Below are 27,469 nucleotides of genomic sequence, written 5' to 3'. Positions count from 1 at the left end.
ATATAAAAATACATTCATATAAATATATTCAAAAGTTGGGCTTGGTGATCCTTGTGGGTCTTTTCCAAGTCAGGGCATTCTGCGATTCCATCAAATCCTATTCATATGCATAAAAAGAAATAAAAACATATATTTACATACAATTATATATATTTTAAGAATTTATTTCACCCACAGCCTTCTCCAGCTGGAGCAGCTGGCAGCACTCAGTGCATTTTATCATCCCCTCTGTGCAGGAAACACCCGGGGAAGCCCAAGAGCAGCTGAGCCCCCGTGGTTGCAGCTGGGGTGAGGGGATGTGGGAACCCAGCTCCTGCTTCCTGGACCCTTTTCCTCTGGCACATCCCAGCTCCATCACGTCACCAGCTCTCATCTGCCTTGCAGGAGGCTCTTTGCCCCTCTCAGGTTGGACCACGGGCCCATTTATGGTGGCCTCGTGCCTGCCTCGTGGTGGGTCATTCCTCCTGCAGCTTTAACAGAAAGCAGACCTCCTTGGGGGAAAACTATGCCAGGATATTTATCATCCAGGCAGGGATGGAGCTCTGGAGAATATATTGCAACAGCGCCGAGCCCCGGGGTAATTCTGTATTTTTTTATCACCCATCTCCTTGTCCCAAAAGATGTGGGGGCTGCAGGAACCCCAGGGATGGATGCAATTATAGGATCATGGGATGGTTGGATGGAAGGGACCTTAAAGATCATCTCATTCCATCCCCTCTGCCATGGGCAGGGACACCTTCCACCATCCCAAGGGTGCTCCGAGCCCTGTCCAACTTGGCCTTGGGCACTTCCAGGGATCCAGGGGCAGCCACAGCTTCTCTGGGCACCCTGTGCCAGGTTTTGGAATGTTTCAGGCAGTGTTTGGGTCTATATCAGTGTTTGCTTGATACGGTTTTCTTTGTGTGCCTGACTAGCTGGTGGCTGTTGGGTTTGGGGAACTGTAATTTACAACTCAGGGTTGTAAATATCGTATAAATTTCTGTTTGCACCTGGATGAAACCCTGGACCTCATGGGGTTTTCCCCAACGTGGAGCAGGAGTTGTGGGATGGCATCTGATGCTGCATCTCCTGGTCAGTAAGTCCTGAGCTGGGATTCCTGGCTCTCCCAGCAGTAAATCCTGAGCCAGGCTGATGCTCTGCCCTGTGCCACCCTCACCTGAACAACTCCCTGAGCCCCAGCAGAACAACCCCCTCTTGTCTGAGCCCTGGGGAGACAGAAACAGTGAAAAATGAGCCTTTAATTCCGCACAGCCTCCATCCAAGAGCCACTTTCTCCCCGTGGAGCTGGCAGTGCTGCGTGTGAGGGGCTGTGAGATCAATCCAGGCTTTGTGGGAGCCTCCCCAGCCCGTTTGCTTGCGGTTACAAGGGCGGAGGGGCCGGGTAGGCACCGGCTGCTCTCGGTTTCCCTGCGCCGTTCCTGGCACCGCCGGCAGCGGAAGCGTTTCCGAACAGAACCGAAACCCCGAGTAACGCCCAACACCACGGTGCAAACCGTTAGTAAATGGGGCTGGGCTGCACAGTCTGCCACGCTGAGGGCAGGCAGAACACACAGCCACGGGAAGGGTGGGGGAGTGCACAAACCTCTGCTGTTGGAGCATCTTTTGGGGTATTTCCTCACGCTGGGGTGTTCTTAAGTTATTCAGAGCATCCAGGGAGGGTGATGGGGATGTGCTTGTGCTCCTCAACCCCCAGAAGGCCAAATTTTGTCACTCTCCCACCCACCACGGGAAGTGCACAAACCTCTGCTGTTGGAGCATCTTTTGGGATGTTTCCTCACGGTAGGGTTTTCTTACATTATTCAGAGCATCCAGGGAGGGTGATGGGGATGTGCTTGTGCTCCTCAACCCCCAAAAGGCCAAATTTTGTCACCGTTGCTTTCACCCCCTTGCTGGGCAGAGTTTCCTGCGTGCAGACACGGCTGGATCCAGCCTGGAAGCCCCTGAAGTGCTGTCTCCGTGTCCCGGCTGCGCTTGGCACCTCCGGCTGCTGCTGGCAGGGGACGCTGCTGACTGTCACCCATATGGGGGGGGGGGGGGGTCACTGAGGTTTTGTGCCTGTCCCAAACCCCCCCCGGTGAATTCAGGGGCGTTGTGGCGATGCCTCCACGGCGGCTGCCGCCGCCGATATCCCCTCGGCCGCGGCTCCTTCCCAGCGGGGCCGGGAATGGATATTGAGGAGATGACGTTCAAGCGGGGAAGGGAAGGAGGAGGGGGGGGGACGACGACGACGAAGTTTGGCCGCGAGAACTCCGAGCAAAGATGTTTGAGCCGGCCTGACGCTCGCTTTTCTCCCTTTACCCGCCCCCTCTTGGAGCTCCCAAATCTCCCAGTCCCAGCGGCGCTGGCTGTCCCAAGCCCTGCCAGCTCCGGGGACGGGACACGGCCAGCTGCGGGCAGAGGCACACGCAGGGAGTTTTGGAAGTTTCTGCTCAGCCCCCCATCCATCCACCCACCCACCCATCCATCCCCTCGCCCTCCCGGCGATGCCGGGCTCCAGCAGGAGGAGGAAAGGCTCGGGTTAAGGGGCCGGGAATAGGAAGCGATGCCTCTCTCGGAGAGCTCCTATCTGCCACCCGCTGCCTTTGTCCTGAGCCACGTCCTGGGCATCGCCGGCGTCCTGTACTGGAGGAGCCGGAGCAGGGAAGGTAGGGCAGGGAAAGGGGGGTGCTGGGGGGGCACGGAGTGCTAAAATGGCCGGCACGACCTGGCACGGGTTGTTGTCCCTCCCCAGGAGCCGCGACAGGGACAGGGACAGGGACAGGCGTGGCTGTGGGGAGGAGGGAGGAGGACACGGCAACGGGGAACGCTCCGTGGGCTCTGAACCCAAATGGGGCTCTGAACCCGAATGGGGAGAATTTGAGAGCCTAAATTCGGCCTCACCACCCATTCCCGGCCTGTGTGGGGCTGGGGGTGACCGGGATGAGGGGAGATGAGTTTGCTTTTTGTCTGGCACAATCCCACCACGCGTGGCCGGGGTTCTGCCTTCCCTTGTGCCCCGGTGCCTCCCAGCCCTGTCCGTGGCAGCGGCGTCTCCGTCAGCTCCCAGCACCGGCAGACACGGCCCTGGGAGCTTCTCCTGGGGCTGGCACGGCCTCTCCGAGCAGCTGGGGCTGACCCTGCCTCAGTTTCCCAAAATAGGGCCCGCACATGACTGCTCAAGGAGGGCAAGGATTCGTTACAGGGGTGTGGGATAGCTCCAGGCCCCAGACGGGGACTCAGTAGCGCCTTCTCCGTCCCGACCTCTTCCCCCTGGGATTTGTTTGTTTTGATTCCTCGCTCTTTTCTTTCCAGCCGTGCTTGTTCTCGCCGGTGCCTCCGCATGGGGCCCTTTCCCCGCGTCCATGACCGATTCCCTCTTTTCTTTCCCTTTTTTTTCCTTGCAAAGGGGCGGGACTGCGCAGCCGGGCAGCGCCTGCAGGCTTTTCCCTGGATGCCGCTTTGGGATCCGCTTCTTCCTTTCTCCCTCTGAGCTACTGGGGGAGAGGGAGGTTGAGAGGGAATTGCACAAGTGTCATGCAGAATGCACCCTGTCACCCACTAAACGCAGCCTTGCTGCAATTCCTCCCCCTTAATTTATCTCCATGGCTGGGTGGTGTTGTCCAGGGATGTTCTTGGCTCCATTTGGGGACCTCTTAGATTCTTCCCAACTGGACTATTTCTTCCTCATGCTGATCTGCTGCTTCATCCTACTTGGAGGGATGTTTCCACCCCTTTTTGAAAAAATCCTGGAGTCAGTGTTGCAAGCAGCAAGGATATTCAAAACCTGGGTTTTTTTCACTACTTTTTTTCCCAGAAAAGTGAAGGTAAAGCCCAATCCTGGGAGAGCAGAATCATTTTGCAGCAGGTTTTTTTTGCTCTGTGATGCTCAGACAGCTCTGCTGAGCATCTGCCCTGCTCTCCTTTGCATCACCACATCTCAGGTGTCTCCCTCATTAAATATCTGGGTGTTGGATACTTTTCCACCACAGGTATCTCTTGTGCATTCTTCCAGGCTGAATCAGGCTCCGTTTCCTCTCCCTGGGTGAAAGGCTCTGTAAATCCTGCCCTGTTGGCTCTGTTGTCATGATGGATTATGTCAGCTCTCAAGTTGGCAGCCAGCATGTTTTAAATACCTTGTGCTCCTCAGCCAGCCAGATTTTTTTGCATATCCCCCCTCTCAGAAGTGCCAGGTTCAAAAAGCCCCCTGCACAATCTCATTCTTTGCTTGTTTTGAAGGGAAAACTCTGGGTTTCAATGCTTAAAAATTTGGAATTTTGGCTTTTTAAAGTAACCAACCCCTCCTTTAGGCCATGGTTGTCTCTTATTTAATCCCACATTCACACTGGGCGTGGGCTTGGAGATATCCTCGAGATCTCTGTGAGATCAGTGCCCTGTCTGATGTCTCCTGTGTTCCTTTGGATTTAACAGCAGGAGGAAGTTTGGGAATCACTTCCCAACTTTATTCCAGGAGCACCAAACCCCCTGGTTCCCTCCCAAGGATGGTAAAAGGCCCTGCCAGGGAGCACTGGGTGTTGGTGGGATGGAGGGTGCCAAGGCAGGGTTGGGATTAGGGATGGTGCCTGGCCAGGAACCTTTTATCCTGCTGGTTCCTGGGGCTGGGGCTGGACTCTGGCAGCAGCCTGAGGCAGGAGGAGACACACAGGGATGGAGTGGGACAGCGAGCAGGGCTGGTGATGATGGAGGAGAGATCTGGGGGGGGAGCAGCAGCTCCTGGCCAGATGTGTTGGGAGCTGCTGGGGACAGGCAGGAGCTGCCAGGACAGAGGTTGCTGCAGGCAAATGGGATGGGAATTGTCTGTGCAGGGCCTTGTGGTGGTGCTGGAGGGGTTCTCTGGCAGCCAGCGCCTGTGGGAGCCATCCCTGTGACGATGGAAAGTGCCTGGGGATGCTGAGGTCCGGCAGGATGGGGAGTGGGAGTTTTTCTGTCTGTGCTCAGCTGATGCCTCAGCAGCTGTGGGGCAGGATGGTTCTCCCTGTTTCCTTTCGCTGAGTGAGTTCAGTAGCAGAACAAAACCCCCAGGCCTCACCTTCCCCTTGAGCAGCCGCCAGTGCCCCTTGAGCCTCTGTGGGGGATTTGTGCCACAGTGGCCCTGCTCCTTTGGGATCCCCATTTTTGGGGATGCAGTGAGCTGACCTCTGGTGAGCAGTGTTAGGAGAAGAGGTGGGGAGGGAATTAAACCACGTGTGATCCTGTTCATGGTCTCTGTTGGCTGCTGGTGCTCCCTGTGTCACTGCCACCAGCCCTGTGTGTGAGGGACCTGAGGCTCTGCAGTCCCTTTTCCTGCCACTACCTTGTCTTTGGAGTGGGACAGATTTTCCTTTCCTTTTCCCCGTAATCTTCCCTCTCTCCCTGCCCTACCTGCCTGCTGACTGTCCCTGGATGGTGACAGGGTGGGTTTGTGGTGGCTGGGGCCAGCAAACCTCTGCTAGACCAGGGAGAGAAGGAGCATGGGGGGGATTGCAACAAGTTATTTGTCAGGGTGACTCTGGAAAAGATTAGCTGGGCAGAGATAAGCTTGCAATGCCTTAATATTGTTAGTAAGCAGTAACCAGCATTATTATTAGCTCAGCTGATAGCACGGGCCCCGGGGCTGGGGAGGTTTAATCTGGTTAGAGCCCGGGAACCACCCGGAGGAGGTGAATCAGGGCAAAAAAACCGGAGGAAAACCCCCCATTTCTGCAGGACATGGGAAGAGGGATCTCGTGGAGCAGCCTTTGGGCTGTGGGCACTTCTGGGATGCAGCGCTGGAGTGCCAACTGTCCGTGTGGGACCCGGTGACATCCATGGTGACATCCATGGTGACATCCATGGTGACATCCATCCATCCTCTGTCCCTGTGCGATGCTCGGGGGCAGCAGCGCGGCTCCTCTCGCCCTCCAGGCCGGGGCAGCAGCCGGCAGAAGGGCTGCGGGGGGATTATATTTAGAAGAAGAGGAAGGGAGGCGGTGATAAGGCGGCCCCCGTTATCTCCCCGCGTGCCGAGCTCCAGCACCGGGACATGATTTGGGCAGAAGCCTCGGGCTGGCGGGAGAGAACAGCCCGGCATTGTCCCTCCCGTCCCTGGTGCAATTAACTGGAAAACAAGAGGAGGAAAAACAAGCCAAGAGCGGGGGCCAGCGGGCAGTGCCCGGCTCTGCGGGACCAGCCCGTGCCCGCATCCCGCTCCCGCATCCCGTGCCCGCATCCCGCTCCCGCATCCCGCTCCCGCATCCCGGCCCCGCATCCCGGTCCCGCATCCCGGCCCCGCATCCCGGTCCCGCGTCCCGGTCCCGCATCCCGGCCCCGCATCCCGGTCCCGCATCCCGGTCCCGCATCCCGGCCCCGCATCCCGGTCCCGCATCCCGGCCCCGCCGCGCTTTGGGCTGCGGGAGCCGCACCGCGCTCGGCATCGCTTTCATCCCCACGAACCGGAGGGAGCAGCAGCTCTGTCCTTCGCTGCTGGGAGCGCTCCGAGCTGCTCTGCCGGCTTCGGGAGGGTTCTGCAGAGCCGGGAGCAGCCGGAGGAGCCGGGAGCGGTGCGAGGTCGGCGGCGATGGCGCGGAGGAGGAGGAGGAACGGCCTCTGCCCGCTTTGCCGAGGGCACCGAGGGTAGGAAGTGGCTCGGTGGGAGGAGCTGTGGCCCTGAACTCATCCGTCCGCACCCGCCGGGGTCGAGCTCGGCCAGCGGGAGGTGCCGGCTGAGGACCCTTCCCCAGGTGCTGCGGCTTTGCCGGGAGCAGCGCTCGCCGTCCCGGGCCGGGACCATGGAGAGGCGGCTCCTGGCCGGGGAGAAGAGGCGGCTCAGCGCCTGCCTGGTGTGCCGGATGTGCTGCATCGGTCAGTACCCCCTGCCTGCCCGGGCACACGGGCTCCGTCCATCCCCACGGGCTCCATCCATCCCCGGCGGGCACTGGAGTTGGGAAGGGATGCGATACCGCGGATCTGGAGGGGTCTGGTGCAGGAGATCCCTAAAAACAGAAGTGGGGGTGACACAGCTTCCCTGGAGTTGGGAAGGGACGTGACACCGTGGATCTGGAGGGGTCTGGTGCAGGAAAATCCCTAAAAACAAAAACGGAGGTGACACAGCTTCCCCAGAGTTGGGAAGGGACGTGACACCGTGGATCTGGAGGGGTCTGGTGCAGGAAAATCCCTAAAACCAAAAATGGGGGTGACACAGCTTCCTACGGCTGGAGCCTGGCAGGATGGGAGCTGAGGGTGGATGTGGCTCAGCCCACGGGTGGTTTTTGGCTCCTGGTTCCTGTGCCGTGGCCTGGGGATGGAGTGGGACGCAGGGAGGGGACGCTCGTGTCACCGTGTGCCACGTGTGTGCCGTGCTCTCAGAGGGGGAAGCCGCAGGGTGCGTGAGGAAGAGGAAGAGCCGTTGGGTGGTGCTTTCCAGTCTGCGTGGATGGAGGCATCGGGAGGTTTTCCCCAGGGTCCCTGGGGCTGTGCAGGGACCCCCAGTGACCCCCCCCAATCCCAGGAGGGGGTTCTGGGGCTGTCCTAGGGAGCTTGGCCTGGGAAATGCTGGTTTTTTTTTTTCCTTTTTCTCGATTTTTGACTTAAAAACAAAGCAGGGGGTGCTGCTGCCTGGTAGACCCTGATGTCAGAGACGTGTTTTGGGTGAGCAAGGCTCATCCTTTCCTGAAATATCCATGGGGTGCTCCGGGCTGGAGATGCAGTGCTCGGGGTTGTGTGCCATGGGTTGGTGCTGGGGATCTCTCTGTGCTCCATTGTTGAGTCCTGCTGGACACAGGGCTGCCCTGAGCCCCCCTCACTACCTGGGGAGCTGAGTGGGACCCCCCTGCCCTGTGGGACCATCTCCTTTCGCCTGTTTGCCTGTGCTTTTCCCCTGGTATTATTTTTTTCATGGAGCAAAAAGCCTGCCTGGAGCTCCCCCACCGCTGCTTGGCGTCACCACAAATGTCCCATCCCGTCCCCCTGCCACCCCTGGGGATGGCACCCACATTGTCACCCTGTCCTGGCAGCACTCAGAGCTCCCAGTGTCCGGCCAGGGCTGAGCTGTGGGACAGAAATAAACATTAAATCCTGGCAATCCAATGAACCAAAAATACAGGGGCAGAATAAGCTGCTAATTGCACACCCGGCCAGGACCCGTTACGGGACATCTGGGGGTTTATGTAACACCCTAAAGCCTTCCAGGAGTGGGCAGGAGAGGGGGGGACACCCTCCTCAAATTGGGCAAACCCCCCTGTGCTGCCCCTGGGGGAGGTGAGGAGGCGCACAGGGGGTGAATTCTGGTTGTACCTATCCCACTCATCCACGCTGCTTTCCTTGAGTATCCTTATTCTCAGCAGGGAAAAAGAAAAAAAAGAAAAGGTGTATTTGGTTGTGCCTGGCATTTCCCTACCCCGGGGCCGTGCTGGAGCCTCGTGAACGGCCCCATCCCGCAGCATTCCCTGAAAAAGCTGCCTCTGTTCCCTGTGCCCTGGGCTGGCACCGCCGGCCATCCCTCTGTCTCTTCCCCTCATTTCAAAGCCCTTTGAGTTTCTGCATGAGAACCACTGACCAAGAGCTGCCTTTGTCTCCTTTTGACAGATGAACGGGACAGAGTCCAAAAGAAAACCTTCACTAAATGGGTCAATAAACACTTGATGAAGGTAAGAGTCACGGATTTTGTTATAAAGCCACTGAAATGACCATCCCTGTGCCTGCTGCAGCTCAGGACTGGCAGATAAATGCCTTTTTAAGGGTTTTAAAGTTTTCTTTAATGCCAGGACTGTTTGTTTTGAGTGTTCATGTGAGTCAGAGCAGAGCAGGATGTGCTGGAAATGTGCTGGAGCCTTTGGAGGGCACTGTAGCATCACCACAGATCCCTTTTCTTGCCTTTCCCTCCTGGGCACCCGTTCCTTGCTTAACATGAGGTTTGTGCATCCTGGGGGGAAAGGAGGGGATCCTGAATCCCCCCTCTCATCCCCTAGCCAGGAAAAAGGGGTCATTTTTGTCCTTTGAAGGATGCTCCAGGATGGAGACAAGATCCAAAGTTTGTTAAGCAGGATTAACGTGGCACCACGAGGTGCCTCCTGCTTTCTTGGTTAGTGCTGGGTGGGTTTGAATTAATTCTCCATTTGCCAAAAAAAAAAAAAAAATTAAAAAGGAGGGGAAAAAAATGGTTTGAGCACTAGGTGTCCCAGCTGTGTTTTCCTGCCAGCTTTGCAAAGCTCTGTGCCAAGCTTTTGGCTGCTTCCTAAACCTTGCAGAGGAGGGGAAAACAGAGAAAAATCTTGAGGCTGCTGGGGGAGAACATCCAGGGATTCCCAAGTGGGTAAAACCCCAGGACAAGCCCTGGGTGTTGGGGGAAGAGAGGCTGCGCCTGGTGCCCAGGGAAAGCTGCTCTGGTGCCAGGTGGGAGCTGCGTTTTGGGAGGAATGTGAGCAATGTGAGAAGTTAAATTCAGAAGTTAAAATCATGGGGTTACCTGGGGCGCAGATGGTGTCACAGTTGGATGTTGTGTGTGAAATTGGCAGCAGCTTCTGCCAGGCCCTTTGGGAAGGGGGAGGCTGCTTTTCCTGCTGATGATTTTGCTTTTCCTGGTCATGATTTTGCTTTTCCTGGTCATAATTTTGCTTTTCCTGGTCATGATTTTGCTTTCCCTTGTGATGATTTTGCTTTCCCTGCTGATGGTTTTCCTTTCCCTGCTGATGATTTTGCTTTTCCTGATGATGATTTTGCTTTTCCTGGTCATGATTTTGCTTTTCCTGGTGATGATTTTCCTTTCCCTGCTGATGATTTTGGCATCACCGATGGCTTTTCCCCTCCCCAGGTGCGCAAGCACATCAATGACCTCTATGAAGACCTGAGAGATGGTCACAACCTCATCTCCCTCCTGGAAGTGCTGTCAGGAGTGAAGCTGGTGAGTCCCCAGGGCTGGGCTGGGATTCTGGAGTGCCCCTAAACCCCCTCCATCCTCTCCCTGCTCCTCTTCACCCCCAGCCATCTGCTGTCTTTTCTTACCCCATGGTTTCAGTTTCAAATGTCCGTCATTGTTTCTTTTATTATCATGAATTTTATTATTTACTATTATATTTTTCACTGTATTTTTTATTTATTTCTTTTTACTCAAACCCCCTGTTCCCCAGGCTGGTTTGTCATCTGATTATGGTGCCTTGGGCAAAGCCCTCTTCTTGCCAAGTTTTACACACCTTCACCTTCCAGATGCGGCTCCATATTTAAAATCATGGAAAACAGCAGAATTTAACCGAAAACTGCTTCTGTGGCAGCGTGCCCAGCAGTTTATCTCAGATGTGACGCTCCTGCCTCGTGCTCAGCTCCTGGGTTTGTAGCAGTCACTGGTGCCTGGAGCATCGTAGAGTTCCCCCTCCTTCCTCCTCCTCCTCCTCCTCCTCCTCCTCTTCCCTCTGACTGACACATTCCCTCAGCTCTGGGAAGATCCCCATTGCCGTAGCACAGCAGGAATTATTTTAGTTTCCCCCAAAAATAGGATCTGGGCAAAGATCTCCTACATCCCTCCGCACCCTCCGGAGACGCCAAATCCGATTTTGCGGGGGCTGCAAACTTGGATCACTCCACTTGTGATCCAGACAGCTTCCTGCTCCTCAGCTTCCAAAATCAGGAGGAAATTCCAGTGTTGGAACCCAGGGCGTGCTGGAGACTCAGCCACCCTCACCCTGTGCTGTTGCCATCTTTTATTTTTTGTTTCTGGGTGTTTCTCCTGTTGCTGTCTTTTTTCTTTTCGTTTTTTTTCTCGTGCCTGGGTGTCACATTTTGGTTTCCATTCTGTGTCCCTGCCCTGTGTGCCACCCTCCCCATCCTCCTTAGCCTGTAGAGCCACCAGCTCAGTGGAGCCTTCGCCTGGTGACAGCACCAGCCTGGTGCCGTGCGAGCAGCGAGGAGGAGGAAGATGATGATGATGAAGAAGTAGGTTGAGCCTGCCCCTGGCCACAGCAGCAGCTCCCTGGCAGTGCCACCAGATCGTCCAGTGCCATCCCAGTGGGGGTTTGGGATAAAACCCAGCCCTGGGTGCTCTGCTGGGGCAGGGATGTGCTCCTGGGCTCTGTGTGTGCACTGCGGGGTCAGCCTGCAGGCAGGACACGCCACCCACCTGCTGTGACAGCATGTGTCCCCTCCACGGGGCGGGAGGGGACAGGGACAGGTCCTGCACGCTGCTCGGGGCCGTGTGAGGGCTGCACACCTGGCACTGCATGGGCAGGCTCTGGGCACGGGCACCTTCTGGGATCCTGCATGGGACTGGGGTGGGAGCGAGCACAGCACAGCCCCAGCTGAGGGTCAGAGCCCAGAATGTGCCCAGATGTGTTCGTCAGCCCTTGTGCTTGGGGTGACAATGCCCTTGTGCACTGTCACCTCCCTGGAGTGCTGCAGGAGGGGCTGTGGCACCTTCCTGATGGTCCCCTGCAGCCCTGGCGGTGTTCCCCTTGCAGGGACAGCTCTTTCCCTTGGCAGGGACAGCTTTACCCTTGGCAGGGGCAGATTTTCCCTTGGCAGGGGCAGATTTTCCCCATGCAGGGACAGATTTTCCCTTGGCAGGGACAGCTTTACCCTTGGCAGGGGCAGATTTTCCCCTTGCAGGGGCAGATTTTCCCTTGGCAGGGGCAGATTTTCCCTTGGCAGGGGCAGATTTTCCCCATGCACGGGCAGATTTTCCCTTGGCAGGGGCAGATTTTCCCCATGCACGGGCAGATTTTCCCTTGGCAGGGGCAGATTTTCCCCATGCAGGAGCAGATTTTCCCTTTTCAGGGACAGCTTTACCCCTTGCAAATACAACTCTTCCCTGCTGGGACAGCTCTTCCCTTCAGGCTGGAACAGGAGGGTGACTCAGAGCCCTTGGGGTGTCCCAGCAGTTCAGAACGTGGCTGTGGGCTGTGTCCCCCCACCATGGCTGGAATCAGATGGTCTTTAAGGTCCCTTCCAACCCAAAGCTCCTGTGATTCCATGAACATCCTGGTGATTCCTCATCTTGAGGCTGGGATTTGGTTTTGGGTGTTGTTCCTCCTGCTCCTGCTGATTCAAAGCCTCCCATCCCCTTTCCCTGGCCGTGGCTCAGCTGATGGAAACTTCTGGAAATCCCTCAATTTCAGCAGAGATGGGCAAGGCCCAGAGTGTCCCTTGTGCCCCTTCCCAAGGGGTTCAGAGGTACCTGGAGCAGCAGCCCCTGCCATGTGTGGGAAGAGCTGCAGGGGCTGGTGCTGAGCTCAGGGTTCCTCTGCCATCAGTGGGGACCTGCAGTCCTGAGTCCCATTGTCCTGAGTCCCCCTGTCCTGAGTCCCCCTGTCCTGAGTCCCCCTGTCCTGCCTCTTCTTCCACCTGGACAAACTGAACTCTGGTCCTGTTTGAGTTCTTTGCTGAACCCTCTTCCCAGCTGGTCTGGCTGTCCATGAGCTGGGCAAGATCCTGCCCTGGGATCTCAGAGGTTGAGCCAGGCCTGGACACAGCCCCTCAGGGCGTCAGCAGAGGTCTGGATCTCAGCACCTTCCCACCTCCATCTCCCAGCAGGGCATTTTAACCTTCTTCCAGCAGGATTGTGCACAGCAATGACCTCATTTCCTCCAGAACAAGGCAGAGCAGGACGTGGTGGGGGGCACAGGGGGTCACAGCAGCACGCTGACAGCTCCCAGGGGGGTCACTGTGCATGTGGGGTGCTGCCAGCCCGGCCCCACCAGCAGCCTGACCTAAAATCGCTGCCTTGTGTCTTGCAGCCGCGTGAGAAGGGGCGGATGCGCTTCCACCGCCTGCAGAACGTGCAGATTGCCCTGGATTTCCTGAAGCAGCGACAGGTGAGGGCTGATAAAAGCTCATCCAGCAGAGCTGGGTGGTTCTGTGCATCCTTTGTCTTGTCTGAGGCTTTGGAAGGAGCGGAGGAGCAGCCTGTGCTGGGGTGTGCCCGTCTCTGCGGCGCTGATGGAGAGGATGGATTGCAGGGGGATTTTCCCTGTGGCTGTCGTGCCTCTGGAAACCACCCCTGCACACAAAAACCACTGTGGAAAAGGGACCTGACCCCAGCTCTGAGAAGGGGTTGGCAAATGTCACTTCTGCACCCCAGAAAGGCTCCCCTGGGGCTCCCTGGCTGTGGGGATGGGTGGCTGTGGCACGTCCGGGCCTTCCCACCAGTTTCTGGGGACATGTGGCAGCTGGCTCTGCCCAGCCCACACAGCCTTGACCTCGGGGCTGGCACTCCTCTGGAGATCAGCATGGACTTATTATCCCCCAGTTTCTGGAGGACAGGCTCTCTCCACCAGGCTTTTGGGAGCTGCACAGCCCTGGGCAGAGCAATGGGATGCATCCCGAGACTTGCTGGCTCTGCAGGTGGAACCCCCACAGCCCCAGGGGCTGGGTGTCCCGTTCTGCCTGTTGGGCCAGGTCCTCCCCACCGTGATGCTCCCAGATATGCCAAGGTGATGATGATGATGGTGATGATAAATGGTACCAGTTCATGCTGAAGCAGAGACTTTTCTCCCTCGCTGCTGGCCTGAGGGCATGGAATAAATTTGAGCACATTCCCTACTCCAGGGAGGGCGAGCTGCTTCCAGCCCCCCTCCTCCTCCTCCTCCTCCTCCTCCTCCTCCTCCTCCACAGCTTCTTGATAGAGACATTTTGCCAAGGGCTCTGGGGAACTTGTTTCTCCACTTGGATGAAACAGCTTTTTCCTTTGAAGTGTGGTGGCCTTGCTGGGATCTTAGCCCAGAACTCCTGCCAGGGAATGATCCGTGGGGTCCCTGGAGTGCTGGGGAGAGGAGACTCCCCCAGGGGAGGAGTGAGGGTGTTCCTGCCTTCATTAGAGCTGGGTTTTGAGCCCAGGCTGGAGTTAAAGCTTGGTCATCCCCTTTTTGCCCACTCTCTGTGCTCTGTAGCTGTTCAATTATGCACCAGTGCTCAGGGCTTTGGGGACTCTGCTCTGTGAGCTGAAGTAAAGCCATTAAGTGCTGGGAAAGCACTTCAGGATGGAGAGTGCTGGAGACATGGAAAAATCCTCCCCAAGCCGGGAGATGAGGTGGCATCCCTGCCTCTTTGGGAAGCCCTGGGATCTTCCTGTGTGCCTGTTCCTCACTGGAGTGCCAGGGGTGGCCCTGGGGACAGCGTGGTGGGGACGTGTCCCCCTGCTCTCCGGGCGAGGCTGATGGGAAGCTTTAACCCCGTTTGCCTTTTTTTTTCCAGGTGAAACTGGTGAATATCCGCAATGATGACATCACAGATGGCAACCCCAAGCTCACCCTGGGGCTCATCTGGACCATCATCCTCCACTTCCAGGTAGGACATGGGATTTTCCTGCTGGAGGGCGCGGGGCGGGTGTCTGGAGCTATGGAATCCTTGTTTTTCTGCATTTTCCATGGAGATGTCAGCACATGGATGGGTCTGGAGGTTTGTGGCAGTGTCATGGAGACCATGCTGGGAGAACAGCAGCAGCCTCCCCTCGTCATTTGCATAATGAAATCATTAATGATGGGGTTGTGTGCCGTGGCCTCCCGGGGTTGTTGGCCGTGCCTGTTTGCTCAGCTGGAGTCTCTGGAGGGGAAGAGCAAATTTGGAAGGGGCCAGGGCTTTTATCCCAAGGCACTCCTGGCCCTTTGGGTGGTCAGTGCAGCCACAGAACTTCTCACTGGGATGGAATGTGTCAGCTGGGTGACAGCACAGGGATGGCAGAAGTGCCCTGACCTGGGACTGTCTCCAGCAATTGTGTGTTAGAGATGGTGTTGGGAAAGCGGAGTTTTGGGTCTTCAGTAGCTTCAAATTATCCAGTTGTAGCTCTGATGGCCTCGGGGGGTGACGTGTGCCCATCATTGAGTTGGCATTTGGGGTTTGATGGCCTCAGGGGCGTGATATGTGCCCATCATTGAATTGGCATTTGGGGTTTGATGGCCTCAGGGGGTGACGTGTGCCCATCATTGAGTTGGCATTTGGGGTGTGATGGCCTCAGGGGGTGACATGTGCCCATCAGTGAGTTGGCATTTGGGGTGTGATGGCCTCGGGGGGTGATGTGTGCCCATCAGTGAGTTGGCATTTAGGGTTTGCTGGGCAGTGCTGCTGTCAGCAGCTCGTTGGCCATGTGGCATCAGCTCTGTAGGATTTGCTGTATCCCAGCTCCCTGCCTTATCCCTGCTGGCATCCTCCAGACAGGACTCGTGCTGGCTGTGAGACTCTTAAGGAAGATTGCACTGGAAGATTGTATGTTTTGGAGGCTGGGCAGTGCCTCAGGGAGAGGCTTTTGGTGGCAGCCTGGGGCTGAGCTGGGTGTGGGGCTGCTGACGAGGCTCTTCCCAGGGGTCAGGCTCTGGATGCTGATGAGTCACTGTCATCTCCTCCGTGGGGCCCTGGCTGTGGCATCTTGTCCCCGCTGTCCCTGTGGCCAACCAGCCCTGGTGCATCCTCTGTTGCAGGAGAGGGACATCAGGAGATCCTGGGTGCCCTCCGTGCCTGGCTGGGAGGGGACACTGCCACCCTGGCGTGGGTGACACGGGAGCGGGGCGGGTGCTGCGAGCCTGTGTGTCCTGCTCCCGCTGCACTAACGGGATTTTTTCTGGGGTTGTAGCTCCATTGTGAACCTCTTAATCTCCTTTAGTGTCCCAGTGCTGCTGCCTGGGGGCAGGCGGCTGGGAGAGCCCCAGAGAGGAGGTTTGGGGATGGGATGGTGCTGCTGTGGAGCTCAGGCTCTGCCAGTCTGGCGTGGTGAAGATGAGGAGGGTGCCTTGGTGCCCTGGGGGCTTTTCCTCGTGTCCTGAGAGCTCTTGTGCTCACTGGTTTCCCTTAGTCATCTTCTGGATTGCTCCGTGTTGAGCATTTCCTCGTTGAGCATTTCCTCATTGAATGTCTCCCTGCTTCCTGGGGCTGAGCTCAGTCCCCCCATCTTTATGCCCCCTGCTCCCCAATTTTTGTCTCACCCCCACTTTTGGTGCGTGTTACCCTACCCTGGTCCCTCTGAGCTGGCAGGCAGAGTTGGGGTGCTCCATGCCCCTCAAACCCCTGCCCTGGGAGGCGTTTGGGGCAGGAACCCCAGGAGAGAGGCAGGACTGGGGCCAGACTGGGCTGGGCAGCATCACCCTCCCGTTCCTGCTGGGACCCTCTGGCTGCAGCTCCCTGGAGCGATGCTGGGTCCCCAGGGCACCTCTGCGCCCCAGACTGGGTGAGCCTGGCAGCACAGTGAGCACATGAGTTGGGCTTTTGGGGCTCCCGGAATCCAGAATGAAGAATGAAGGAGCAAACCTTCCGAACTGGAGAGAAGCAGCCCTGCGGAGCCGGCTGGCGAGCATGCAGAGTCACTCTGACTCCTCCCTGCTTTTTTTTTTTTTTTTTTTTTTCCCTTCCCATTTCTCTCCCACCCCTTCCTTTATTCTACCTTTGCCAACCTTCCTTAGGTTCTGTGTTTTATCCCCGTCTTCCCCACCCTCTCCCGCTCTCCCCTCCTCGCTCCGCCGCCTGATTCCTGCTCCCCTGTTTGTGTTGGCAAGGGCCGTGCTCCAATTACCTCATATTTGGAGAGAAGGACGCCGCAGCCAATCCCCGCTCCCTCTGCTTTTAGGTCAAGTGATTTCTGAACTGCAGTGAGATGCTTTGAATTTGTCTTCTCGCAGCGCCCAGGCTGTAAGATGGCTGTCTGGAGCGGCGGCGGTGGCGGCAGGGCTGGCGGGAGGGGACGGCGACAAGGGGCACTCGGTGGAACGCCGCGTTTGATCCGATGAAGCCCGGGTTGGGATTTATTCGGGAGCCGGCGACTCGCTCAGCTGCCTTCCTGCCGGCACCGAGCAGGAGGAGATGGGGAATTCGCTGGGCTGCGTTAAAGAGCAGAAGGAAAAAGCTGTGGGGAAGGCACCGCTGTCTCCCAAAAAAAGGGTGCGCTTCAAACGGAGGCGGAGAGGGAAGAGGAGAGCGATGCCCGAGGCAGCCCCGCAGGAGGAGCCGCCGGCGCTGGAGGTGGCCGAGGATGAGGATGAGGCGCTCAAATCGAAGGCATCCCCAGGGCAGGAGGGAGGAGAGGAGGAGCCCTCCGGCAGCCGGGACCCCGATGCGGGGTCGCTGCACCCCGGCATCATCGTGCAGGTGAAGGAGCGCTTCCAGGGCGAGCTGCAGAAAGCGCGCCTGGTGCTGGAGCCGCAGCGGCCGGGTGTGGCGGGAGCTGCCCGGGAGGAAGGCACCACCGTCATCGCCCGCCTGCTGGAGAACCCGGCCGAGAGGGACTGCGAGAAGGCGGTGAGCCGCCTGGTCGAGCTGCAGAGGAGCGGCAGCTGCCGGGCTGTGCTGCTGCCGCTGCGCGCAGGGACCGATGGCCGTGCTGGGACACTCCTGTCCCCGGCCAGCGCCGTGCCCGGCCAGGAGCCAGCGGCCAGGGATGCGTGGGGGAAAGGAGGCAGCGATGATCCCAGCTCCAGCGCCGCCTGGACCTGCTCCTCCGCCGCAGAGCCGGGCACCGTGTCCGAGCTGTCCACGCCGTCCCCCATGGTGGATCAGCTGGAAAACCCCAGCGTGGGGAGAAGCTCGGGGCTGCCCTCGGAGGGAGATGGTGCCGGGCTGGCGGCTTCCCGCAGCCCCTCCTCCTTCAGCGGCAGCGCGGCCCGGAGCTCCTCGGGGTACGGCAGCGAGCGGCCGGCCAAGGGCACAGGAGCTGGTGGGACCACGGTGTCACCCTCCGATGGTGGCCTCAGGCTCGCTCTGGAGGGCCGGGCTTGCAGGGGGAGCTCGGGGACAGCCGGAGCAATGGTCAGTGTGTGAGTGTGCCCAAGCCCCCTTTCCGGAGCGGGGTGGGGGGGACCTGGCTCAGGGATCCCCAGATCTTGGTGGCTCCTGCGTACGGTCATTTCGGCAATGGGACAGTCTTGTGCTGTGGCAGGGGCAGAAAGCTCCTGAGGCTTTTCCCCTGCAGCATCTCCACTGGGAAAGTGTCCCTTGGGGGCTGAGCTGTCCTGTCCCCTGCTCCTGGCACAGGCAGGCTGGGAGTGACAGCTCCTGGATCCAGTGGGTGCGGCTGGTGGCTGCTGTCACCACTGCCACTCGTGCCCTCAGGGTGTGAATTTGGGGTGTCCCCTTCCTGCTGCCCATGCAGGATGGATGGCAGCAGGATGAGCATGGAGACGTGGGGGCTCTGCCTGCTCTGAGGGGTCTCCAGGAGGAACAGGAGGGATTGGTGCTGTGTTTCAGAGCCTGTTGCTGCTTGCTGGTCACTGTTTTGGGGGTGACAGCGTGGGGCAAAGGTGCCCTTGGGTCTGGTCAAGCTGTGAATGCCCCAGGACAAGTGTGTGGTCCAAGGGGCTGTGGCCCTGATGCCTTTGTCAGGTTGGGACCACTGTCACAGCCACCATGTGGCCTTCAGCATCCTGCCACCAGTTGCTTGATGCACAAAGCTGTTGCTGGAAGGGTTTGGCCCCAAGTCCTGCGAGTTTCCACTCTCTTTTCTTGCTGGTGCCTCCCTAAATCTTTGTCCTGTCACAGACATGTGAAGAAAGGAGGGTGGAGCTGGTGCCACACCCTGCACCTCCATAAGCACATCTCTGGGAGAGTTTCCCTCAAGGATGCTCTCAGGGAACGGGCCCAGTGCTTGGAGACCCCCAGTGCTGTGTCAGGGATTAAAAATAAAGGATTTATCAGATCAGGGTGCTGTGAGGGGCTCCTGGATGGGCAGCACTGCTGGAGAGCCCTGGGTGGGGCACAGCTGGTGGGTGGGTTCACAGTAGGGTTCATTCTGCTCTTCATTAAGAGCCATCAGGTAATTAATAAAGGGGTGCTGAGCAGAGGGAGCTTTGTGGGTCCTCCCTGGAGGTGTGGAGGGTCCCATCCTGCTGCTCACCCAGCACCTGATCCCATCCATCCCAGCTCTGCCACCAGGTGCCCGTTCTCCACACCCCTGGGGAAAGGCAGCCCCGGGGCTGGAGGAGTTAAAGGCAGCTCCAGCAGCGTGGCAGCAGCTGACAAAGAGCAGTTTTATGTGTGATGAGCATGTCAGGCTGGAGAGGGAGGTGAGCTGCAGCATACCAATGACACCGGCGGGGCGGGACAGACGCTAATCCCGCAGGTCCCTGTCTCCTGCCTGCTCAGGGATGTCTGACAGCCCCGAGCGCTGCCAGTACCCAGCTGAGCGTGTTTTGGGGAGGGATTTGGGTGTTTTCAGGGCTGGGTGCTGGCACACCTGCTCCTGCGATGCCGAGAGGAGGAATCCGGGAAGCAAACAGCCTGCGTTGCCTTTCCGTGGGCACCCCGTTAAATCCGAGCGGCTCCCACCCTCCCCTTTGTCCTCCCCTTAATTAAGGGGAGGTAATTGTACTAAGTGGGGAGCTGGGGAGGGGAGGGTGAGGAGGAAGCCGTGCCAGTTGGGAATTTGCTGGCATGCGGGGACACGTGCGTGGTGTCACGTGCCAGTCTGGGATTCGCAGCCAGTCCTGTCTGAGGGGTCCGTGACTGTCGCCGTCTTTTGTTGGGAACTGGGTCACAGCACCCCCTGCCACCAGCCGGGCAGAGGGGGGGATGTCACATCCTTCTCCCCTTCCTTCCCTTTTCCCCCAACGTGGAGCTGCTCCATGGCTGGAGGTTGGAGAGCTCCTCTCCAGGTGTTTTCCCGCTTCTTAAGTTGGTGTTTTTTACAACAGGCTGCTCCAGGTGGAGCTCCCCTGCCACACCTGCAGCCCCAACAAGAGATATTGGTGGTGGTCCCTTCTCCTTGCCCACCCTGGGTGCTGCTGGGTGGCAGAGACCATTCCAGGAGCCCCGGTTGTCTGAGGGTGCTGGGTGCTGGGCAGGAGCAGTGAGGGTACAGGAGGGTGCACGGTGTGTTTGGAGCAGGGAGAGGCAGGAAGGGACCTGCCTGGAGCCTCCTCTCTCCAGGACATTGTGTTCCCAGTGAGGTGTGTCCCTGTCTGTGGGGACAGGGATGGTGCAGAGGGAGTGGCTCTGGTGGTTGTTGGGAGCTGGGGTTTGGTGGTGTCAGCTTGGGTCCTGGCTGGGCTGGGCTGTGTGGCCAAGCAGCACCTGGTGGCCCTGTGAAATGGGCTTAGAGAATGTCTGGCTCTGCCTGTTTGGATCTCCAGCCTGCCCAAACCACACCGTGCAGATCCTGTGGTCCCTTCCCAAGTTCCTTGGCCACAGGGTCCCCTCTCCCCATGGTGACCACAAGTTGCCTCCTGCCCTTTCTGGTAGCCAGGTCTGGGGCAAGTTCACAGGAACTGGATGTGCCTGGTGGAGGCTTCCCTGCTCCTGCATCCTCCCATGGCTGTGCTGCTTCCTTACAGATCTCTGACATCTACATCAGTGGGGAGCTGGGGGATATGTCAGCCAAGGAGAAGCTCCTGCTGTGGACACAGAAGGTGACAGCAGGTTACATCGGGCTGAAGTGCACCAACTTCTCCTCCTGCTGGAGCGATGGCAAGATGTTCAACGCCCTCATCCACAGATACAGGTAGGCAGGAAGCAGCAGTGGGAGTGTCATGAGGGTGGGAGAAGGGATGAGGATCTCCCAGGGGTCTCTGCCCACCACTGTGGTTCAGTGATGGGCTGGCTTGCTTGGAGATGTGGCAGGGAGGAATGTCTTTTATACCTGGAATTCTCTCTTCTGCCAGGTAGCTGTGGAGGGGGGGATGCTTGGAATGAGCAAAAGATACATCAGGGAAAAAAATCTTGTTGAGGCTGGGGAGAGAGGCAGAAATGAAAAGCTTTAAAACTCTTGAGTGTTGCAGTGCTGCCCTTTTGCTCTCCATGAACAGCAGCATTTCCATCCATGCTTTTATCCAAGGATCTTGGAGGTCTCCCAAGCAGCAGTTAATCCTCTCTTGATTCCTTCTTCCCCAGCTGGCACCAAGAGGTTTTTCTTTGCAGCCTGAACCCCCCTTCCCAAGGGGGATGAGCCAGGGAAGTGCTGCAGCCCAGTCCCCTTGGAGAGCCCCCACCCTGGAGCAGGAGCTCAGACCAACCCTGGGAGCCACCCATGGCAGTGATGCCCACCCAGGACGCTCTGCCCTGGCCACCTGGTGCTGGTTGTCACTCTGGGGCGTGTCTTGCAGGCCAGATCTGGTGGACATGGAGAGGGTGCAGATCCAGAGCAACCGGGAGAACCTGGAGCAGGCCTTTGAGATCGCCGAGCGCCTGGGGGTCACACGGCTGCTGGATGCTGAAGGTGGGGGCCCAGGGCATGAGACCAGTGCAGGGACATGCCAGCTTCTCTTCCCACTCCCTTTCCTCACTGCCTTTCTGATTCTCTCCTGCCAGATGTGGACGTTCCCTCTCCAGATGAGAAATCTGTGATAACTTACGTGTCTTCAATCTACGATGCCTTTCCCAAAGTCCCTGAGGGAGGAGAAGGGATCAGCGCCATTGTAAGCACTGCTGAGGGCTGGGAGGCTGGGACAGCCTTTTGGGAGGCAGCTGGGGGTTGTGGGCAGGGTTTGGGGAAGGGTCTGTTGCCTGTGGAAGAGGGCTGAGGAGAGGGAGGAGGACCCCCTTATGGTGTCTGCCCTATGAACTGCTGGGGTGTCTGTAAAGCCACAGCACTGCCCAGGCTCTGGAGGAAAAAAGCTGAGCTTAGAGAGAGCAACTGGCAAGGAGGATCCTCCTCCTCCTCTCTGTACTTGGGATGGCATCACAGCAGGGAAGCCCTGGCACACGATCCACCCTGTAGTTTGTCTGTAGCACCTCAGTTCTCTGTGATTTGCCCACCAGCAGTGCTGGCAAAGACACTCTCGCCCCACAGGAGGTGGATTCGAGGTGGCTGGAGTACCAGACCCGTGTGGAGTCCCTCATCTCGTGGATCAAGCAGCACACGATACTCATGTCAGACAAATCCTTCCCCCAGAACCCTGTAGAGCTAAAGGTAGGTCCTGGACAAGGTCTCTCCTCAGTGTGTGCCGTGTCCAGTGCTGAGGGATGGGTGGTGGCAATCCCCAGGGTGGTTCCTGATGAGCCTTTCTCATCCCAGGCACTTTATAACCAGTACATACACTTCAAAGAAACTGAAATCCCAGCAAAGGAGCAGGAAAAAGGACAGATAGAGGAGCTCTACAAACTGCTAGAGGTAAGGATCATCCTGGCTGCCCGGAGGCTGGTAGGTGGGAATGCTGTGCTTTTTCAGCAAGACTGAACTGTGCTCAGTTCAGGTTTATTTTGGAGTGGAGAAGTGGGAACACCCCTCAGGATAAACCAGGCAGTGAGCAGCTCACTGCAGGAGCTGAGGCAGAGCCCCTCTTCCCTTGCTGTGATCCCCAGGCAGCTCAAGGCAGAGGTGGGAAATGCAATTCTGCTGATGTTTCCCTCAGGTTTGGATTGAATTTGGACGCATCAAGCTGCCCCAGGGCTACCACCCCAACGATGTGGAGGAGGAGTGGGGCAAGCTCATCATTGAGATGCTGGAGCGCGAGAAGCTCCTGCGGCCGGCGGTGGAGAGGTGGGTGCTGTGCCCCTGGCAGGGACGTCCCCTGCTCCTTCCTCTTCCAAAACCCCTCTCTCACCTCCCTCTGTCATTCCAGGCTGGAATTGCTGCTACAAATCGCTAACAAAATCCAGAATGGTGCTCTGAGCTGTGAAGAAAAGCTCACCCTGGCGAAGAACACGCTACAGGCGGTGAGTGGGGAGTGGGGGTTTGCCCCTCCTGATTTTATTGATTTGTTTGTTTTCCTGCTCTTGTTTTGTGTCCATCTCCTCTCCTCTCTTCTGCCTGGGGTGGTGGGTTCCCCCTGGAACGTTTTCCTTTCTTTTCTGCCCTTGAGCCTGTCCCAGAGGTGCTGTAGAGGTGGTGGCAGAGATTTGGTGATCCACAGATGACCTTGAGGACAGGGATGGGGAATGGTTTTGTCTCTGGGAATGCAGTAAGTGGGGCTGGACATCTGCAGTGGTGCTGGTGTGGAGGAGAACAGCACTTCTGGAACAGCTTGTTGAATATTTTTTGTTGTATAATGAGGCTTAAAACCCCCAAAATCTGTTTTATTTGCCTGGTGGAAAGGACTCAGTGGCAGACCCTGGGTAGGGAACAGGTTTCTGAAGAGATTTTCTTTGTTATAGGAGAAAAGAGATACCAGGAGCCCCAAAACTCTCGGACACCTGGGGCTTCTGGAATGGTCACTGCCACCCAGCAGCACCCAGGGTGGGCAGTGAGAAGGGACCACTGTGGTGGTGTTTACAGGGCTCTCAGGATGAGAATCTTGACTCCATGTTTCAGAAGGCTGATTTATTATTTTATTATACATATTATATTAAAAGAAAATGATTTATTAAAACTACACTAAAGAATAGAAGAAAGGATTTCATCAGAAGGCTTGAAAAGAAAGGAATGGAATGATAATAAAATTTTGTGATTGATTAGAGAGTCTGAGACAGCTGGACTGTGATTGGCCATTAATTAAAAACAACCACACGAAACCAATCAAAGTGCCCCTGTTGCATTCCACAGCAGCAGAAAATCATTGTTTACATTTTGTTTCTAAGACCTCTCAGCTTCTCAGGAGAAAAAAATCCTAACAAAAAGATTTTTCATGAAAATGTGTCTGTAACACACCACCACCACTATCTCTTGTTGGGGCTGCAGGTGTGGCAGGGGAGCTCCACCTGGAGGTGTTGTAAAAAACACCAACTTAAGAAGCAGGAAAACACTTGGAGAGGAGCTCTCTCTGTCCCTGACCTCCAGCCATGGAGCAGCTCCACGTTGGGGGAAAAGGGAAGGGTGCGGAGAAGGACGTGACGGGGGGCGGTGGCAGGGGATGCTGTGACCCAGCACCCTGTGCCTCTCAGCCCCACTCAGGGCTGAGGGGACTCATCCTGAGCGTCCCCTGTCCCCGCAGGATGCTGCTCACCTGGAGGCAGGCCAGCCGGTGCAGCACGAGGCGGACGTGGTGGCGTTCCTGCAGGAGAGCGAGGGGCTCATCCGCCAGCTCCAGGTGGACGTGCAGATCCTCCGCGACGAGAACTACTACCAGCTGGAGGAGCTGGTGTTCAGGTGACCTTGAGAAGCTTCCTCAGGGCCTGCACAGCCCCTCTGTGTGGGGCACAGCCCCTCGGGGGCTGCACAGCCCCTCTGTGTGGGGCACGTGTGTGGTCACCGATTGCTGTGGTGTTTTGAGGGTCCCCAGGATGAAGTGAGAGATGAGAATTGACTCCAAATCATATCATAAAATAACAAATGAGAAGGCTGATTTGTTATTTTATGATATATTATATTATATTATACTTATATTATATTATATTATATTATATTGATATATTAAAACTATACTAAAGAAAGAGAAAGGAGACATCAGAAGTTTAGACAAGAATGAGAATAAAAACTTGTGACTGATCAGAGTCCTGACACAGCTGGACAGGGATTGTTTATTAAATTAAAACAATTCACATGGAACCAATCCAAAATGCACTTGTTGGTAAGCAACCCCCAAACCACATTCCAAGCAATCAGGTAATTATTGTTTACTTTTTTTTCCTGAGGCTTCTCAGCTTCTCGGGAGGAAAGTCCTGGCAAAGGGATTTTTCAGAAAATATTATGGTGACACACGTGTCCATCTCCTTACCTGATATATGGTCTCCTCAAGCCAGGTCTCATAAGCTCTTGGAGATTTATTTCACACCCAAGATAGCTCAGCTGCCTTAGAAGGCACAAAATCAGCAGGATGGATTCTGTGGTAGTGTTGGAAACAGAAAAGTTTTATTAAAAGGCAAAATAACAAAACTCTTTACAGAGAAAAACCCAGCCAGGTGCAAGAGATCCTTGCTCCTACTAAAACACCTCACAAAAGCAATTAGTTTATTTGTTATATTCTTTTTCTAGTAAATTGCTCAGGTGGGACTTTTTGGCTCCTGCCCAACTGGCCACCCTTAAGTTTGAGGTGAAGTCCCCCAGGTGCTATGAGGTGTCTTTATCTAATGGAGGAGAGAAACTTCTGGGCTTATTTCCTTTTCAAGGAGACCAAGGAGAGTTCTGTTGCTCTGTGACACATTCCCATCCTTACCCACTCCTTGCTTGCTTCCCCAGGATCATGAGGCTGCAGGACGAGCTGGTGACGCTGAGGCTGGAGTGCACCAACCTGTACAGGAAGGGCCATTTCTCCACCCTGGAGCTGGTGCCCACGTCCACACTGAGCACGACACACCTGAAGGGCGAGTCCCTGACCAAGGGGCTCCACACCTCCTCGGCCTCCTGGTTCAGGAAGCCCATGACCAGGACAGAGCTGGTGGCCATCTCCTCCTCTGAAGATGAAGGCAGCCTTCGCTTCGTCTACGAGCTGCTGGCCTGGGTGGAGGAGATGCAGGTGAGGAGATGCTGGGCCAAACCTCCTGCCTGTGCTCAGGCTGATGTGGGAAGCTGCCCCCAGGCCTTTTCCTGCCTTTATCTGTGAATAGTTGCTTTGGTGGTTTGTCGTTTTTGGAGATCTGAGGCTTCTGTCTGGAGCTGGGTTTTCTCTCTTGTGGTCCTGCTGGCCAGTGGGGATCACAGGAGCCTCTCAAAGCTGGAGCTGGGTTTTCTCTCTTGTGGTCCTGCTGGCCAGTGGGGATCACAGGAGCCTTTCAAAGCTGGAAGCAGATCTGTGCTGATGCAGTCACTTTCCCACGTGGGTGGGAACCTTGTGTAGGCTGTCCCAGAAATATTCAGAGTTGGAGCACTGGCTTAGGATCTTCTACCAAGACTGGGAGGTGTTTGTTCCCTCTGGAGTGACCTGGGAGGATTCCTGGTGTCCCTTTGAGAGCAGAATGAGCAGTGCTGACCTGAGCCTCTTGGTTTCAGATGAGGCTGGAGCGGGCAGAGTGGGGCACTGACCTGCCAAGTGTGGAATCCCAGCTGGAGACCCAGAGGCACATCCACGCCAGCGTGGAGGACCTGGGCTCCAGCGTGAAGGAGGCCAGGATGTATGAGGTATGGTGGGGGACACCAGGCGTGGGAAATTGGGATCAGCTCTTGTGGGTCACTTTCCCAGGACAGAGGATTTTTAAGGCTGGAGCTTCTAAATTGATGCAGTGCTGCCCTGAGCCATCCTCTCCACCCTCCCCTTCCTCATGCAGAGCTGTGGAGAAAGATTTGGGGATGGGTTTCTGGGTGATCCTGTCCTGTGAAGGGTAACAGGAGCATTTCTCATCCTTCAGGGCAAAATGTCTCCGAATTTCCGTGCCAGCTACACAGAGACACTGGGCAAGCTGGAGACTCAGTACTGCAAACTGATGGTGAGTCTGGGGGCCCTCCCTGCTCCTAGGCTAGGGAGAGGGGAAAAAAACCATCAGAACAGAGCAGGGAGGAGGAATAATAAACCATTCTTGGTGTCCAGGAAACCTCCAGCTTCAGGCTGAGGCACCTGCAGAGCCTGCATGGATTCGTGTCCAGGGCCACTGCTGAGCTGATCTGGCTGAATGAGAAGGAGGAGGAGGAACTGGCCTACGACTGGAGTGACAACAACCCCAACATTGCAGCCAAGAAGAATTACTTCTCAGTGAGTGCTGGGAGGGCAGGTGCTGCTTTTGGTCCTCTGTGGAGCCCTCAGCTCCCAACAGACCCGAAATCCTGAGGCTGGATGCTCCTTCCCAGCTCCCTGAGCTTGTTGTGCCTGAACAGAGCTGATGGAAGCTCTCCCCAGAGCAGAAAGTGAAATGAATGTGTTGTTCAATTGAATTGCAATCAAAGAGGCATCCAGAGATGTATTTTTAGCATTATTTTAGAGCTCAAGACATCTTGAACTAGCGGGGGCGAGGGGGGTAAGTCTGAGCCAAAGAGGAAAATTGATTCCTCTTTACAGCAGTATAAACAAATTCCCATCTTTCCACAATCACTGTGTGAAGCTGAAGAGGTCCCTGGGCAGGCTTCCAGTGCCTGTTTGGAGCACAGGAGGCAGATTCCTGTAGGGAACGGGGCTGTGGTGCCGTGCTGGATTCCCTGGCATCCACCGGTACCTCCTTTAGAGCTTCCACGCTGTGTTGGTTGGACACGTGGTCTGAGTGAGGTCCCAGGGCTGAGATTTGGGCTTTCCCTCCTGCAGGAGCTGACAGCAGAGCTGGAAGAGAAGCAGGACATCTTCCGTTCCCTCCAGGACACGGCTGAGCTGCTCTCCCTGGAGAACCACCCGGCCAAGCAAACCGTGGAGGTGAGCAGGAACCTGGGCGGTTCCCAAGGGTCAAATCACCTCAGCTGGAACTGGGAGAGTCACTGCCTCACCCCACAGTGCCTGATGAGGTGTTTTGTGGTGGCAGGACATCAGTGCAGTGGTGGAGCTTCTTAATTTTGGGATTTTGGGAAGTGGCCATTCCCAAATAATCGCCACCTCAAATTAGGGCACAAACACACAGAGCATGAGCCTTTCCCACAGAGAGGTGGTGCAGAGAATGGCCTTGGCTGCCCTGGGGTCATCCAGGCTTCCAGGGACACTGTGGTGGTGAAGCAAAGGGCTGTGGGAACCTTTTCCATGGGGTAAAAGCAAAACTGTTCCTGCCTCTGGCATCGTGGGTGACATGGGGACACTGAGACAGGGTCTGCCATCTCCTGTGTCCAACCCCTCCTGGCTGCAGCCAGATTTTGGTCATTTCTGTCCCTCCCTCAGGCTCCTGTATCCTTGCTGTT

At 56.6% G+C, this 27,469-nt stretch overlaps 1 protein-coding gene across 4 annotated transcripts in view; it reads left to right on the top strand.

The window, feature by feature from the left end:
• LOC136566045 (microtubule-actin cross-linking factor 1-like) overlaps positions 1-27,469 on the top strand; it is a 141,660-nt gene that overhangs the window by 25,586 nt on the left and 88,605 nt on the right. Inside the window, exons 3-19 of one of the 4 annotated variants that reach the window (XM_066564996.1) lie at positions 8,539-8,600; positions 9,764-9,853; positions 12,675-12,752; positions 14,131-14,223; positions 20,184-20,350; positions 20,952-21,064; positions 21,157-21,263; positions 21,638-21,757; positions 21,863-21,958; positions 22,200-22,327; positions 22,410-22,503; positions 23,718-23,872; positions 24,902-25,178; positions 25,652-25,780; positions 26,008-26,085; positions 26,187-26,348; positions 26,892-26,996. In XM_066564996.1, coding sequence (XP_066421093.1) covers positions 8,539-8,600; positions 9,764-9,853; positions 12,675-12,752; positions 14,131-14,223; positions 20,184-20,350; positions 20,952-21,064; positions 21,157-21,263; positions 21,638-21,757; positions 21,863-21,958; positions 22,200-22,327; positions 22,410-22,503; positions 23,718-23,872; positions 24,902-25,178; positions 25,652-25,780; positions 26,008-26,085; positions 26,187-26,348; positions 26,892-26,996 — 2,054 coding nt within the window. Of the gene's footprint in view, positions 1-8,538; positions 8,601-9,763; positions 9,854-12,674; positions 12,753-14,130; positions 14,224-16,503; positions 17,665-20,183; positions 20,351-20,951; positions 21,065-21,156; positions 21,264-21,637; positions 21,758-21,862; positions 21,959-22,199; positions 22,328-22,409; positions 22,504-23,717; positions 23,873-24,901; positions 25,179-25,651; positions 25,781-26,007; positions 26,086-26,186; positions 26,349-26,891; positions 26,997-27,469 lie in introns of those variants that run through there. The other 3 variants (XM_066564992.1, XM_066564993.1, XM_066564994.1) reach the window with 3 other exon arrangements.

Source organism: Molothrus aeneus, chromosome 23 (assembly GCF_037042795.1).
Source record: "Molothrus aeneus isolate 106 chromosome 23, BPBGC_Maene_1.0, whole genome shotgun sequence".
In the NCBI taxonomy this organism is placed as follows: Eukaryota; Metazoa; Chordata; class Aves; order Passeriformes; family Icteridae; genus Molothrus; species Molothrus aeneus.
The sequence above is the reverse complement of the archived record's forward strand: the minus strand, read 5'-3'. Positions and strand labels throughout refer to the sequence as shown.